This window comes from Vespa mandarinia, chromosome 14 (assembly GCF_050613455.1).
Source record: "Vespa mandarinia isolate Hongniang chromosome 14, ASM5061345v1, whole genome shotgun sequence".
Lineage (NCBI taxonomy): Eukaryota > Metazoa > Arthropoda > Insecta > Hymenoptera > Vespidae > Vespa > Vespa mandarinia.
In genome coordinates, this window is record NC_140823.1 from 615,558 (window position 1) to 632,937 (window position 17,380).

General features: G+C 30.4%; 2 protein-coding genes across 9 annotated transcripts; one reads left to right on the forward strand and one right to left on the reverse strand.

The window, feature by feature from the left end:
• The first annotated feature begins 387 nt into the window (after positions 1-387).
• On the forward strand, positions 388-13,754 carry puf (ubiquitinyl hydrolase 1 puf). Of its 8 annotated transcripts, none has more exons than XM_035862046.2 (13): positions 397-730; positions 1,142-1,238; positions 1,312-1,636; positions 1,710-2,007; positions 2,092-2,835; positions 2,913-8,907; positions 9,037-9,754; positions 9,832-10,022; positions 10,107-10,284; positions 10,476-10,642; positions 10,714-11,384; positions 11,457-11,924; positions 11,978-12,143. In XM_035862046.2, exons 1-13 carry the CDS (start codon positions 688-690, stop codon positions 11,989-11,991), a joined length of 9,909 nt encoding a protein of 3,302 aa, XP_035717939.2. In that variant the 5' UTR covers positions 397-687; the 3' UTR covers positions 11,992-12,143. The 8 variants fall into 8 exon arrangements, with proteins under 8 accessions (XP_085517473.1, XP_035717939.2, XP_085517472.1 ...); XM_085661346.1 differs by having other exon boundaries at positions 398-730; positions 12,072-13,754; XM_035862043.2 differs by having other exon boundaries at positions 399-730; positions 12,018-13,754.
• Positions 13,755-14,492: 738 nt separating this feature from the next.
• Positions 14,493-16,749, reverse strand: Srp14 (signal recognition particle 14). The gene is made up of 4 exons (XM_035862437.2): positions 16,609-16,749; positions 16,471-16,543; positions 16,044-16,156; positions 14,493-15,960 (listed from the first exon to the last, which is right to left on the reverse strand). Exons 1-4 carry the CDS (start codon positions 16,630-16,632, stop codon positions 15,844-15,846), a joined length of 327 nt encoding a protein of 108 aa, XP_035718330.1. The 5' UTR covers positions 16,633-16,749; the 3' UTR covers positions 14,493-15,843.
• Positions 16,750-17,380: the final 631 nt, after the last annotated feature.

Here is a 17,380-nt window from a genome sequence, read left to right on the forward strand (position 1 = left end):
TCCTTTAAAAGTAGCATTATTACATTGTTGCCAAGAGTTAATGAAATTTATCAATAAGCATACCTTCCCAATTGGAATTATTTGTCTAAATTATAAAAATAATATATCACGATAAAGTATAAACATAATAACTATATTAATTGTGTAATCAATATAATAGATATATTTACATATACATATATATAATACAAGTATTTTTATTACTTTATCATTTTTTTTACTAATATTTCTGCTATTAATTACTACTAATATAGTAAATAGAATTTTGAAATCCACGTTGTATGCATATAACATGGCGGCAATCAGCTGTCTTCTGTCATAATGACATTCATATAGATAGAAAATTGGATTATCTAATCGAAATTGTTATTGCTATTAATGAAAAGTATTTTACATATGTGAAAATTACGTTCAATTTTTTTTTTAATTTCAATCAATTTGTAATTAAACGAAATAGAAAGATAGGCATCGAAAAAACAAAACTTTTTACTTGAAGTAAGTTACGAGTGAATTCAGCTGCGACAAGAAAAGCAATATGGAGGCTAACGAATTAATCAACTGTTCAGAATAGTCAGAAAGACAGAGATGTTTAATAATATTATCATTCTTGGCAGTGCATGGTAATGAAATTGAGTGATGAACTTAACGTGATTAAAAAAGCCTTCTCGGGGCTACAGTAAAATAATCATGTGTGATGTATGCGTTGACTTTCACGATCTTCTGCTCTCTTGTAAGCATAATATACACAAGTCTATTTTATCTTAACCTATTCTATTCCTTTACATAGTTTATGTATTAACGTAGTTATATGATTGTAATAGAGAAAACGTATGAGTAGAGTAATTTATAGATTACTATTTATATACATATATATAACTATCGTATTTTGTTTTTTTACATATAATTCTTTGTTACAAGCTTTATAACCTGAGATCAATTTCAGTATTTTAAAATTTTGTATAGCTTTACAATATTTATGATATTAATTAAAAAAAACGCAATAATAAAATCAAAATAAAATAGTTAAATGGCAGAAACATTTTAGGTTATATATAATCAATTTTAACTTTTTTAATGATATTATAAAACATTTTGTATACATTTTAAATATATATTCATAGAAATAATCTTATATGTATAGATGATGATCGAACATCAAAAGAGCAAGATGTGTTAACTACTTTATGTGTAGCAGATGTGGACACTACTTTACATTATGTTAACCAATGGGTACAAAGGTATAATATTATTGATTATAATGTAGTTAGATTTTCTGTTTATTAAACAGATTACATTTTTTGCAATTTATAGACAATGTATGTGTTGTTATCGAGAAATTAAAAACTTTGATCGATTTATAAGGCTGACTCAAAGTATTGTTCTCTGTACATTACAACAATTACAAACTATACAACAAGATGGACAGCAGGATAATACAAAAGAGTCAGCCAAAGAAGAAAAAGAGGAAGAAAGCACAAATAAAGGAAATACAAGCGATACAAACCAAACATCTAGTTGGTCTCAACAAGACAGAGAAAAATTATTTCATCTTCTCTCCAAAATTTTTTTACTTAATTTTCCTCTCTATATTGCAATGAAACATGGAGGTGCTATAAATCCATTAGCTCCAGTGAAGGTAATGTAACCCATTGTAGTATATTCAATGAAATTATTTTTATGTATTTATTTATCTTTATTTATTTATGAAGGATGAAGGAGGTTATTGCGAACCTCATGATCCTGAAGTACCTGCACCTTTGATTCGTGCAGTATCTATATTTTGCCATCAAGGTGGTTTTAATTTAATGTCTGGTTGTTTTGATATGGAGAATACACTGCCTGTTAGCCTTGCACATTCTATGGTTGCAGTAATTTGTAATTTAAAACTTTGGTTAAACTATGGTAGTGTTATTCAATTATTTATACCTCTACGTAGTCGAGTTATGAAGTATATGTGCCGATTAGGTGATAAAGAATTACGCACACCAGCAGTTAGAACTATGGCAGGTAACGATTAAAAATATAACTGAAGTAAAAAATTTATAGCTATATAAATGAATCAAATTTGATTTAATATATTTCTGTGTTAAGATTTCATGTGGAGTGCAGTTAAAGATCCAATAGATGCAGTATTGCCAAGCTTTGATCGAGATGGTTTAGACTTGGCTTTCAAATATTTTACCAGCACAACTTTGACTATGAGATTGGCAGGAGTAGCTCAAATTAATGCTCATATTACTGCATTTAATGAACTTTGTAATAGTGAAACAGTTGCTGAAGTTGAACAAGTAGGCCATGCACTAGCTGCATGGTTGACTGATAATAATATCATAGCTCATATATTTGGACCAAATTTACATGTAGAAGTTATTAAACAAAGTCATATTGTGTTAAGTTTCTTAGCTATGGAAGGTAGAATTACATCTTCAGATATGGATACCATTTGGCAAGCTGCACAGTTAAAACATTGTGGTCGTCCAGTATATGATTTATTGGCACCATTAGTGAAACATTTAGCACCCACACCTGTTCTTCATTTGTATTCTTTACTAGGAAAGTTAGAGCCTAAGGATCATACAGAGCAAAGTTTGTTTTTAGCATCAGCATTGATAAAATTTATATGGACATCTGGTGGTTCGGGTTATTCAAGAGGCTTAACTATGAAAAACAGAGAAATTTTAAGAGGTTCAAGTGGTGTTGGAGGAAGTAGTAGTAGTGATCCAAGTGGTATGGATGGTAGTAGTCCTGATGAAGATGAAGAAGAACCTAGTCCTGCTTTATCCGATGGTCCATCTCCGAGGAAACAAGCAAGAGGAGATAGCAGTGATGGAGAAGGTATATCAATTAATCATTTAATTACTTTTTCAATATTAAAAATATAAATTAAGGAAAGAATTTGTCTTTTTTAATAGGTCCATTTAAAGGTAAAAGTTTAGAAAGCATCCCTGTTGAATCAAATTTAAATGAAGTAGAAGACCCTGTTTCTGAAAAATCCGAATGTACTACTGAGCTAACAAAAGACACACCTTCAAATGCATTGCAAGACGATACAAAGGATAAACAAAGCTGTTCTGATGTAGAAGCAGATACAGAAAAGTCAAATACTGAAGAACCAGTAATTCATGAAAAGAAAAAAAGAAAAGTATTACGAAAAAGAAAGAAACCTCAAAAACGATCAATAACAACAATTGAAAAAACATTGGAAGATATTGTTAGTCAAGAAGGTAGCATAAAGTCTAAAGAATTATTGAATAGTAAAAGTAGAACAGAAGATGTATTAGATGGTAGCTTAGAATCTGGTACATTTACCTCATTGGATGAATCAAAAATTGTTGATACTCTTGATCGGGTCAAACAACAGGCCATGGCTTTAGATCCAACTGATCAACAAGTACCAACAACAGCATCATTATTGAGAAGGGCAAACAAAAATAAATATATGTCATTAGTAGGCCATAATGTAGACAGAGCACCTGATTCTGCAGATACATCTCATGATGAAGATGATAGTGATGTAGCAGGAGTACTAGCTGCTGCAGATGGTCCAGGAGCTGTTATATCTGAACTTGCTGGATTAGTTCATGCAAGTGGACCTACTTTTTTACCTTCTGGTTTAGATGAAATGCTTTCAGATGAAGAAGGCTCTTATAGTAGTAGAATATCTAATAAAAGTGAGAAAAATATGGCAGATTTTGATGGTGAAGAAAGTGGTTGTGAAGAAGAATTAGCACAGCTAGCAGCACGTCACTTAACAGCTATTCAAATGCAAGCGTATCATCCACATCATTCACATCCAACTATGACTATTAGAAGATCTGTATGTCGTCCTCCACAAGTACGAACAGTCCGTCAAGCGGTATCAAGATTGAATTCTCAATTTAACTTAGAGACAGTATGTAAACCAGGAAATACATTATTGTGGGATCTTTTGCAAGATGACAAAATTGGTCAATTGGGAGAAGGATTAGCATTAGAAGCGGAGAAAGCATTATGTAATTTACTATGTTTTAATGTTGATCGTTTAATACCAATGAAATTCATTGAAGGTTGCTTAGAAAATTTAGCAACTAATCATTCTGTAGTTGTATCTTTAAGATTATTGCCAAAGTTACTTGCAAGCTTTCAACAATTTGGTGCAATGGATGCACATACCATCACGACATGGGCTGATCGTGAACGTGGTATGATGAAGCATTTTTTTAATAATTTGAAAACATACACTAGTATTGGACCAAAAAGTAATTTATACTCGCATCAAACCGAAATTCAAGTTAGATTACAATTTTTGTCTTCAATTTTTTCACCTTTGGGTTCACCGGATTGTTTTCGCCTAAGCCTTGAACAAGTGGACATATTATGGCAATGTTTATCCCAAGATCCAACATGTGCTGATGAACTTTTTAGTTGGTTATTAAGTCAAGCAAAATCTACAGAACAACATGCTCTTGGAATGGATACATTGAAACATTTATGTATGCGTAAACTTCCAAGTTTGCCACCTGAAACTATAAGCATGACAGGTCTTAGTCTTTTCCAACAATTATGCAATTTAGCACGTTTAGCTGCTGCACATTTGGATAGACCTTTAAGAGATGTTGACTCAGTTGGAATGGATTTCCTATGGAAAATTGCTTTGAAAGCAAAAAGCACAGATGTTAGTATGGCCGCTATTCAATATTTAAATGGTTATTACATGTCTAGACAATTGTCTCAGGAAGCTGAATTTGTTTCACAATGTATGATGCATCTTGCTGCAGCTAGTGCAGATTTAGAAATAAATGAAGAAGCTAGTTTGCGTTGTATACAAAGAGCACTGCTTTTACTAAGAACACATCTAGAAGCATTCAGGAAGCGCTATGCATATCATTTACGTCGTTGGATACTGGAAGGTAGAGGTGCGGGAAGTCATATGGCTATGAGTATGTCAGAAAAAGGACAACATATAAGAATTCTTGTCCAACCTGCTGGAATACCCGAAAAAACAACGTTTACCCTTTTAAATACTGATTATGTTGCAGATTTGAGAGCAGAAGTTGCTAAGTGGTGGGATGATACACAAAATAATCAAGAAAAAGCAGCTACTTCTACAAATGCGACACAAAATACTAATTCAGTTTTAGGATCTCTTCTTACTGATGGGCCAATTAGAATGATCACTCAAGGTCAAGAATTAACTATCGACTTTGATGAAAAGACTTTACAAGAAATGGGTTTTAAAGATGGACAATTAGTCTTTATTTCGCCTGGTGCAGGTCGTAATAATACTGGTCGATGTAATAAAAGAGATATGGATTCACCATCTCTTTTACCTCCTCCACCAAGAGAATCATTACCAACACTTCTTCTATTGCGGCCACAGTACTTTGAACAGCTTTTTACATTGATGAGAACACTTAGCGCTATGAAGGTCACAGTAAAAGGAGGTCAAGAAATTCCACATACAAAAGCTCAGGTTCTTTCTAGAAGAGTTTGGGATACATTAACCTTACTTCCTACTAGTCCGACATTATTAAGAGGCTTTCAGAAATTGGGAGAGACATCTTTACCTGATTTATTGGACCCTGCCAGTCCTCAAAAATTAATGTATTCTTTGTATATAGTAGAATCTTTAAGTAGAAGAGAAACAGAATGTCAGCAACCCTCTGTTTCTTCCGCTTTAAGCTCATCACCTATACATGAAGGTGGTGGTGATGCAGATGATAATCATGATGAGAAAGAAAAGGATATACCATGGTCAACAGTGTTTGTTCAACACGGAGGTTTGCGACATTTGTTTGATATTTTTATGTCTGAATGCTTGGAACAAGGAGATGGTAGTGAATGGCAACAAGATTGTCTTGCAAGCTTATTAAAGCAATTATGTTATCTTGGTGTTATCAGAGAAGAGAAGAAACGAAGTAAAGCAGATAAATTATTGGTACCTAAACTTAGTGATGCGATGCTTTCTATGATGAATGTTAATACTGTTATGCCAAGAATAACAAGTATTTTGAATGAGGCATCTTTACCACGTGACCCAAATCATTACAAAACAGGTGTATTTGGTAGATCTCAAGTTATTCATTATACTATGGCATTATTAGTATGCTGGGTACATAGTGATCCAATTGTAAAACAAAGCTTATTTTTGTCATCTGAATCTTTTGGAAAAACTTGGTTACGTCGTCTTGTATTGGAAGATCCTGAGCCAGCTGTACGAAGAGAAGTGTGTACTGCTTTATATAGATTATGCTTGGGAACAACAGGAACGGAAAGCGATAATTCTGAAGTCTCTGGTCTTATTGTACCAATGCTAAATACATTACTTGAGCATCTTGTAATTGCAGAAGCTATGCAACCTTCTCACAGAAAACCAGATTTACCATTACATTTACATCCTGTTCTTGATGATGGTAAAGAACCATATGGGCCTGCTTGTAGAGATTATTTTTGGCTTGTATGTCGTTTAGTTGATTCTCTTCCAGAAGAAGCTATTAAAGATAACTCAGATGATTTATCTAATGGAACAATAGACTTAGAAGCTTTGGCAATCAGAGTTATTGATTCTATTATTAACAGAGAACATCTCGAAATGCGACATAATACAGTGGAAGATGATGGTTTGGTTGGTTTATTAAATCTTGCATGTAATATTATGACGCATAATCCGCCTTGCAAGCAAGGAAAAATTGGGCAAAATTTATTACATGAAGTATTTGATTTTTTATTTGCATTGCCAAATCCTCGATCAAAACATGTTCCCAAATGTAAAAGTCAAGTTTCTAGATCAGCAGCATTTGATTTATTAGTTGAGCTTGTAAAGTCTGCACCAGATAATTATTATATACTTCATGAGAAGTTGTTAACTCAACATAGGCCTGGTCCACATTCTCCATATCCATGGGATTACTGGCCACATGAAGATGGACGATCAGATTGTGGATATGTAGGACTTACAAATTTAGGTGCAACGTGTTACATGGCTAGTTGTATGCAACATCTTTACATGATGCCTCAAGCACGTATTTCTATCTTAGGAGCTGATTGTAATAGAGCTAACAAACATCAGCTGACATTACGTGAATTACAACGAATGTTTGCATATCTGTTGGAATCTGAGAGAAAAGCATACAATCCTAGAAGTTTCTGTCGCGTGTATACTATGAATCATGAACCCTTAAATACGGGAGAACAGAAAGATATGGCAGAGTTTTTTATAGATCTCGTATCTAAGTTAGAAGAAATGACGAGCGATTTGAAAAATTTAGTAAAAACCTTATTTTGTGGTGTAATATCGAATAATGTGGTTTCGCTAGATTGCGAACATGTAAGCCGTACACTTGAGGAATTTTATACAGTTCGTTGTCAAGTAGCTGACATGAGAAATCTCTATGAAAGTTTAGATGAAGTTACTGTCAAAGACACTTTAGAAGGAGATAATATGTACACATGTTCTCAATGTGGCAAAAAAGCAAGAGCTGAGAAGAGAGCATGCTTTAAAAAACTTCCACATATATTATGTTTTAATACAATGAGATATACTTTTAATATGGGTACTATGCTTAAAGAAAAAGTTAACACACATTTTAGTTTTCCTTTAAGATTGGATATGTCGGGCTATGTAGAAAAAAAATTGATGCCACAACATTATCAAGAAGAAAGAAAAGCATCTGGTAATAACAAAGTTGAGAATAAAGAACATACTGCCTTAGATGGCGAAGAAGAAGAAGAAATGGAACATTATCAATATGATTTAATTGGTGTTACTGTGCATACTGGTACGGCTGATGGTGGACATTACTACAGTTTTATTAGAGATCGTACTTCTCCTAATAAAGACAAATGGTTTTTATTTAATGATGCTGAAGTTAAACCATTTGATCCAAATCAAATTGCAGCAGAATGTTTTGGTGGTGAAATGACCAGTAAGACATACGATTCTGTAACAGATAAATTCATGGATTTCAGTTTTGAAAAGACAAACTCAGCATATATGCTTTTCTATGAGTGGTGTACAGATCCTGGTGATCAATTAAAAGAAGAAGAAGCAACTGTTTCCAGTCCAACTAGTTTACGGTCATCTTTGCTAAGTCATAAGCAAACAAATAAATTACCGCCTTTAGAACTAAATAAAGAGTTAGAAGATTGGATATGGCAAGATAACATGCACTTTTTGCAAGACAAAAATATATTTGAGCATACCTATTTTACATTTATGTGGCAAATATGTGGTTACATACCGCAAACATTACTTTCTGTTCAACCAGATATTACGGAAATGTCTGCTGAGCTTTCAACCTCTTTTTTCATGGAAACATTTATTCATGCTAAAGAAAAACCTACTATGGTTCAATGGGTAGAATTACTTACAAAACAATTTAATGGTTCTCCTGGTGCATGCGCCAGATTTCTTGAAAGAATGGCTAGTAATTCATGGTGGCCTATACAAATATTAGTAAAATGTCCTAATCAAATGGTAAGACAAATGTTTCAAAGATTATGTATTCATGTCATTCAACGATTACGCGCTACAGAAGCACCTCTCTATCTGCTTTGTGATGAAGAAAACGATTTAACCACTGTTGGCACTCGATCGTGTGTTACAAGATTCGTTAGAATGCTTTTATCTTTGATGGAACATGCTAAACAACATTTAAAACATCTCACAGAATACTTTAGTTTCTTATATGAGTTTAGTAAAATGGGAGAAGAGGAGACATTATTCCTTATACGAGTACAGGCTATTTCTACGATGGTAAACTTTTATTTAGGTCATAAAACACATGAATTCGTTGACGCAGTTAGCGAAGAAGAAGAAGAAGAAGAAATTGTTGCAGTACCAACGGATAAATTGAGACCAGCTTCGTTAGATAAGATGATTACATTAATAGCAACATTAGTTGAACGTAGTAGAGGACCAGATCATAGGTAGGAATCGATTTGTATATAAAAGAAATCATTAAAAATTAAATTTCATTTTTAGATTAAAATTTAAAAAATATATATATATGTGTTCATACAATCGCGAATGTTTAGAAATATTTTAAAATTTTGCAGATTAACTTTATCGCCAACAGATCTAAGTGCAGTAGCAGGAGGTAAAGGATTTCCATTTTTATATCAACAAACACGAGATGTCATTAATTTGAATCAAACAAGAAATTTAATTCAATCTTTGTGTCGATGGAATGATAGATTGGCTATACATATTGTGACAATGATTTTTCAAGCAATAACAAAACATACAGATGTTTGTCAACCGTTTTTCAAACTTTTGACCCTGCTTACTGAAAGTTCAGGCCCTAGTGGATTACCTTGTATGACACAATTAATTCTGGGCAGAGTATGGGAAGCAGCTAGAGTTGCGCCTCATGGAGCTCTTGAATGGTTGGCTCTTGCTGTTACCAGAAGCAAACTTGCACATGCATGGGTTCTACAAGGATTAGACACTTGGTTGCAACATTTCCTTCTTGAACATTCAAATCAAAGAGTTCGTTCTGCTGCTGCTTTCCTTTTAGTATCACTCGTACCTTCAACTCATTTTAGGCAAGGATATCGCAGTGCTCATCGATTGGGATTAGGATGTAACACTTCTAGAGAGCTTCAATTATCTCCAGAAGCTACATTAATATTACACCAAATTTATACTGCACTTTTAAGATTATTGCAGCCTGCAAGACACTATATTGATTTACAAACTCACGGTACAATGAAACTCACTGCCTATTTTGCATTGCTCACATATTGTGTTGTCTCTAAAACAGAGAAATTAATGGTATGTATTTCGTATAACAAATTATGTCAAGTAATTTTAAAATAAAACTAATAATTATTTTAAATTATTCATTTCAGTTTGGGCAATATTTAAATGACTTATGGACATTATTTCATCCAAAGCTTTCGGAACCAAGCATTCCAGTACATCATAACAAGCAAGCTGTATTATTATTTTGGTATCATGTTTGTTCTGATTGTCCTGAAAATGTATCTATGATACTTCATAATCCACATATAACCAAAAATATTGCATTTAATTATATACTGTAAGTTGTTCATTTATATATGATAATACAAACTAACTTGCATATGTGCCAGAAATAAATTAATTTTATTTATTTTTCTAATAGAGCCGATCACGAAGATCAAGATGTTGTATTATTCAATCGAGTTATGTTACCTGCTTATTATGGATTATTACGACTTTGTTGTCAGCAATCACGAACATTTACAAGACAATTGGCTGCGCATCAAAATATACAATGGGCTTTTAAAAATATTACACCGCATCCTACCCAATATTCTACTGTAAGTTTTTATAGATAATTATCGTAGAATATATATATATATATATATATATATATATATATATATATATATATATATATTATATATTATATATATGTATTAATTATTATTAATATTTTATTATAAACAAGAGACTTCTAATTTATTGTATATGATTGATATCTATATTTACAAATAATGTTTTGATCTAGGCGGTAGATGAATTATTCAAATTGATGCAACTACTGGTTGCCAGGCATCCAGATCAAACAGAACAAGAAGAAGCTGAAATTGCATCATTTAGGAGAGGTACACTATCTTCGTACTTACAAGGGTTGGATGGTCGTTCCTGTTGGGCTACATTAATTTCTGCATTTCGGTATGTTATTCTCTGATACAATTTTCTTATTGTGAAATAATACATAATAGGATTATATATTTTTTTATCAGGATTCTTATAGAATCGGATGATGATCGTTTGTATGTTGTATACAATGGAGGTTTAAGCATGGCCCTTGAAGCTTTTCACATGTTACATATAATGTACCATGAAGCAACTGCATGTCACGTGGCTGGTGACTTAGCTGAATTAATAGCTATTATTGTAGAATTAGTAAGATGTATTCGTACAGCAAGAGATGGACCTGATGCAAGAAATATCCTTGCCAATTGCAAGGAGTGGCCAGATGTATTAAGAAAATTGGCAACACTATTAAATACGTATAATCCACCAGATATGCGTAATTTGGCAATCGATCTTCTAAAAGAACTCGTTATGCTTGTTCCTGCAGATGCTATACTTGTTTTAGCACCATTATTATCTCATTGTCATGCAGCTCTTCAAGAATCTCATGCAGCTGTTCCACCTGGTCCTTATCTTCCAAGGAGATCTACTCCACCAGGAAAAATGCCTACAAGACCTGCTAGACCAATGGTGCAAATGGCAGTACCACATTCTCAACTTGAAGCATCTAGAGGAGTAGATCCGGAATATGATAGCGCCTTGCTTGAATTTTATTTACCATATCATGAGTTAATTGATGTTATGTGCAGACTTGCAATCAATAATGATTGCATGACAGAGACATTGGTTAACTTAAGTGCTATGTTAGGATTTGAAGGTAACTGTAATATTTAATATTTAATTGTGGATGGAATTAATCGTAGATTTTATCACCAATTTCGTATTCCAGGTGTTCCCTTACATTTGGCATTATTTCCAAGATTATGGTTGGATGTCCATGCTGCCACACATATAGACAGAAAGCATATAGCATCTCTCCTTTGTTCTTCCTATACAGTGGATTATGTAGATGCTGTTCTATTAGATGAAAGATCTTCATTAGGCGTACCTGCAATACATGCTTTTTTAAAAACTTTCTTCCCTAAACTCGCCAATCATGTATTAACTGAACAAACCTGCCTACTTATTGATAACTTAGTTAGTTCTATGACTGCAATGGTGGAAGCTGTTGATATTCAAGCATCTGCTCATAGACTAACTGGTGATTTACGAGCTTTAGCTCTTGTTTATAGTAGCAGTACAAGACTGAAACCACCTACTAGCTTACAATCAGCTTTAGAAACTTTATTATCGCGTACTCGAGCGATAAAAGTCAAAGAATCTAATCAACAGGAAATAGAAGCCCCTTCGAAAAAACGTAAGTTTAATATTAGTGATGACAATGACCAAACTAAAAAGGATCTACATCAGATTACAGAAATTGACGAACAGAAAACTGTTTCTAACATAGATATTGAAGATAAAAACATTGTAGAACAAAATGATACATCTCCTGATTCTATAGACGAAAAAACTAATTCACGACACAAGGATAATGCTCAAATGGAAACTATTTCTACTAATGCCGGTTCAATATCTACAAATTTAATTACCACCGTGACATCTAATAGCTGTACAAATCAGATGCGATGTTCTTTAACTAATATGTCGCGGCTCGAAATGTTGGAGAAGACCATTGTGGATTTACAAATAATCGTGCAATTACAACCGAAAAATAATTAGAGAGTTGCATGTTTCCGAACGATGCTTTTTATGACAACGTACAATATAGAGGACTGACTTCGCACATAAACGTGTGATTATTTGTGAAAATAAAATAAAAGTTCAGTTATATATCTCTCGCAACTAAGTGAAAGATTCTTAGTGCATCTGTACTTTGTAAGAAAAAAGATACGTGCATACATATATTTATATGTACGCGTGCGTGTGTGTATCAATCACAATTTACTTCTTGACTGAATAACAATCATCTGCCGATAAAACGTTCGTTAATGCTGTGAGATTAGATATCTCTTAGCAAGATGTATACTTTTTAACATGTAACAATGTAAACCGCCCAGTATTCAGGAATGAAAAGTGCAAGAAATCTTGTGACACTGTTGCAAAAGCTTTTAGGTCTACAATTGTCTTGCATTTCTACACTTCATCTCAAATTGGAAAAGGAAGACAGGGTTTTTTAACTTGTGAAAATAATGGAGTAGCAGTGTCCTTTTGCTTAGCCTGGAAACTGTGTGTTTTTTAATATCCTTCATCTCTAAAAAAGATTTTCACAAAATTTTTTCATTTCATTATTGTAAGATAATATGCGCCATGTCTTTCGTGGCTCTTTAAAAGTGTGTATCTAATATCTAAGTTATTAAATAAGTACTACCTGACACACGTTGATGTGGATCTCCTAAATGTCTAAAATCTAACTTAAATATTTCATTTAACCATATAATTGATGTAAAGAGAAATATTGGATATAGTTTCTTTTCGTTTGTATTGTAAAATGTGTCAGTTGTATTATAAAGCAATGCATCTTTCTCTCTCTTGTGTGTCTGTAAAAAGTATTCGATTAATAAGAATGATTCTGGAAAGTATGGAACATGTAACAAAACTGCGTAATACGAAATATAAGACATGCTGTGAGTTTGTATATTTGTTTAAGTTGATGATCACAAACTCGTAACTAAATTTGCTAAGATATTACGTTTTTCTTCTCATAAAATACATATTGATCAAGCCATGGAAGCATTATAACTTAAAGATTTTTTTCAAATGGTTCTATTTCTTTATACCTTTTCTTTCTTTTTCTTTTCCTTTTTTGCAAAAAATCTTATTAACATATATATCATTTCAATCTATTTCTTGTACATAGTATAAAATCTTATTATCCTTTACATATTTTTTACATTATATAAGCTTTCACATGTAATTATAACAAATACATTTAAAAAGCTGTAATATTAATGAAATCTTAAATTGCTCTCTTTCTTAATAATAAAATAAAAACATCTCATACATCATAAATAAACAGTTGTGATAATTCCTAAAATGCAACTTATGCAACATATCTATTTTTTATTTCAAGTCTATCAATTTGTAAAAAATTTATAACAAAAATACAAATTTTGGTGCATATTGATATTAAAAATTTAAATATAAGTCTCTAAAACTATTACACATCAAATTCAAAGTAATGCAATCTCTTTATTTGATAAATTTATAGAATGATACTGATAACACAGTAATATTGCAAAGAATCTTTTAATTTTTTTAGTTTATTTCATGAACTTGTTAGTTGAAGCTTTTCTTAAAAAATACTTTCAGTATAAAAGTCTACATTTCGAAAAGAACATAACATATTTATATATTTACATGTAGATCATGGCTTATCATAAATCTTCTACATTCTTGCATTCAATATAATTGTGATAGAAAATAATGTGATGAGGATTTAGCTTATGATAAGTTAAAGAATTTATGACATATTATCCCAATAGTCACGCACATATATTTCAAATACTTTTAAATATTCTATTACACAAAAAGGTGTCATTTTATAAGCAATCATATACATCATATAATAATTATCAGTAAGAATTAAAGATAAAATAATCGAATATAACTTATATGTGAACATAAGTAAAACAACATTTGCATCTTATTTTTATTATCGAAGTTGCATAAACAACGCATCTATGTTGTGACATATATTTAAAATATCTACATATAAAAATTGGAATATCGAATTATTGTAATCAATCGCTTAAGCTTTAGAATTATTTGTCTAGGAAGCTGATTGAGACTGTATAAATATTTGGGACACATTTTACATGATTTTATCAATCTTCATAAAAACATTAAAACCATCTCATCTTGTATTATCAAATTTATATCTTATGAAAATGTTTGTGTATTTATCATTATTAAGGTGTATAGAGTTTCTGAGCAAAAATAAATAAAGTCTTTTCATTTTAATATGTTTACTATCACAAACTTTTAATCCTTTTAGATTTATAATGATCACTTTTTATTTTATTATTATTAAATTATATAAAACAATTTATATATATTCCAGAAAATAAAAGTAAAGAATTTTTTTCTTTTTAATACTTAATTTGTTATGATGAACAGAAATATGTAATAATAATAAAATTAATTCTATTTTATTCTTTAAATGTAATTCTACGATCAAATCAATGTGTATTATTAATATTTATTCTTTTTCATACGCACATTAAAGTTTTTTATTGTATACAAATCCTTATATACTACTATGTACCTGTGTCCGAATTGTTAGACTACTATATTGATATTTTCTTGTATTTATCTTTCTTTCTTGTTCATTTATCCTTTTTCTAAACATATACCATATCCAGCACTATATTCACACGTTTCAAACTATATTTCCTTCTAAAATTTATTCAATTAAACCAAAATTCTTTTTATCTTAGTCTTCCACCAAATCTTATTTATCATTTTCTTCTTCCCATTATCACACCTAAGCCTCCTGCATGTTTTTTTTATATATTAGTATAAAATTTATTTTGTTATTAAAGAAATCTATAATTACAATGAAAAGATTGATGACTTATATAAAATTCAATTTATATTGTATTAATATTTGTATATATTAGTATCGTAATAGTATTTGTATATCTTTCATTTTACTTTAATATTTTATTATATAAAAATTTTTACGAATTTATTAAATTTATTAAGATAATTTTGTTAACAATTTCTCAGCATAGATTTGAGTAATTTTTTAAAAAAGAAATAGATTGAATCATATACTGTGACGGTTATATAAAATTTGGTACCGTGTAATCGGTATTAATTCTGGTCATTATTCGCAATCATTCATTAAATTTAATCTAGATTCTATAAAAAAAAAGGTTGTCTTTCAATTTTCGAAGAGTTGAAATAATATATGATTAATTGAAAAATTAATGACTGAAGGATTAATTCAAATCAATTATAAATTTGAATGATAACCAATAACAATTGGCTATCAGAATCAGATACTTTTGATTTTATAAATATCCAAATGTTTTACGTATGTTCACAGTAATAAACTCTGTACGAATTAATTTATTCCGTTATAAGTTATTCATTAATAATTTATTGCTAGTATTTACATAAAACGTATTTTATTTGTTGTTTATCTTATTAACATTAAAAAACTTTGTGTATATATGTGTGTGTGTGTGTGTGTGAGCATATATATATATATATAATACTAGAAAAATTGTAATAAGAGTAAATAAACGTGGTCTTTTTAATTTATAATTTTAATGAACTTTAGGTTTTGCTGATTTTACTTTTTTTAACTTTTTCAGCCCATTTATATTTGTTTTTAAAAGATTCCAATATGCCTGCTGGAACTTATTCACGTCTTTGGAATGTATCTGAAATCCAAAGAAGTTAAAAATTTTCTTTATAGAAATTAAATTCATTATCTATATTTGTATAATTTTAAAACTATACATACAATGGTTGAAATTTTTTTGCTGCGAAAGGTAGCTCGCACAAGACAAAGAAATTCACTTGGCGTTGATAATGGTGGTCTTCCCTTTCTAGGTACAGGTTTATTGTGTCCATTAACTGCAATATAAAAACTATCAATTTAATGAGGTGTATTTTGGATGCTATTTAAGACATATAAGATCTCATATATATAATAAATATTTTACATGCAAGTAATTCTATATATTCTGTATGTAATATTTTACATACAAGTAATTCCTTATTAAATGTATAACTATATTATATCATTTCATCTTTATTAATATTACGATTTTAAAATATTATCTACATATGTAAAAAGTTACTACAATGAAGATTAAACTGATCAAGAACAATTTGTTTTTAGAAAATAAAATTACCTTTAAAATAAATTTAACTTTAAAAATACTTACACCTTTTAATAGTGAGCATTACAGAGCCAGATAACCTTGATTTATCAAATAATCTTGTGAGCTCCACTAAGAACTGAAAAATTATATTTACTTCTCTAATATTTATAACAAATTGTTTAGATTTATTTAAGAAATTACCGCGTCATTTTCCAAAAAAACCATTTTGATTGTACCACCATATGCCTGTAGAATATATCAAACCTGAGTTATTATCTACAGGTTATAATCTATGTCATTTATGTATATCACATACTTCGGTTCATAGACCTATACTGCAAACTTAAAGTAAATATATTATAGAGAAGTATTCTTTAATGAAAACTTTTGGCGGGAATTTTAAATTAAAGATCTTTAAAATTATTTCTATTTTTATTCTTTTATAATAAATTTTTATTTGCGTTAATTTCATTAAATAAGAAGCACTTATAATTTATGAATAGAATTATTATATAATCTAGTAAATAAAATAATGCATAAAGGTATTACTTGCAATAAATCGAATATAGTTAATTGATCATGTTATTTTTGCTTGAAAGTAATCCATTTTAGAAATTGAAAACATGTTGCTTTATTTTATTAACAGCAAATTTATAAAAATAATCCTATATCAAAAAATATTTCAGCTTCTTTGCGTTTTAGGTTAGATTATCTTTATTTACCACATGTTACAGATTCTGTACATCTACATCACTCTACATTAGTGAAGATATAAGAATCTCCAAATATGGTAAAAAGGATATGATTTCATTTGGATATCTATTTGAAAAGTTTTACGAAAAAATTAATGTTAATTATATTTTACACTATCTTTTTTATTTGTAAAACTTTACATATTTAATAAACAATGTACGTATATTTATATATTTACTTATAATATTATGAAAATATATAATTTATTTTAAGCAAAGTG

What these genes read in the sequence shown, in the direction of transcription:
- puf (XM_085661344.1), top strand. Translation starts at nt 688, where the DNA reads ATGTGTGATGTATGCGTTGACTTTCACGATCTTCTGCTCTCTT. An exon ending in ATCCATTAGCTCCAGTGAAG is followed by an intron (nt 1,637 to 1,709) that starts GTAATGTAACCC and finishes TTATTTATGAAG; the next exon opens with GATGAAGGAGGTTATTGCGA. An exon ending in AGCAGTTAGAACTATGGCAG is followed by an intron (nt 2,008 to 2,091) that starts GTAACGATTAAA and finishes TTCTGTGTTAAG; the next exon opens with ATTTCATGTGGAGTGCAGTT.
- Srp14 (XM_035862437.2), bottom strand. Translation starts at nt 16,632, where the DNA reads ATGGTTTTTTTGGAAAATGACGCG. An exon ending in AATGCTCACTATTAAAAGGT is followed by an intron (nt 16,157 to 16,470) that starts GTAAGTATTTTT and finishes TTTATATTGCAG; the next exon opens with TTAATGGACACAATAAACCT. An exon ending in GCAAAAAAATTTCAACCATT is followed by an intron (nt 15,961 to 16,043) that starts GTATGTATAGTT and finishes TTTGGATTTCAG; the next exon opens with ATACATTCCAAAGACGTGAA.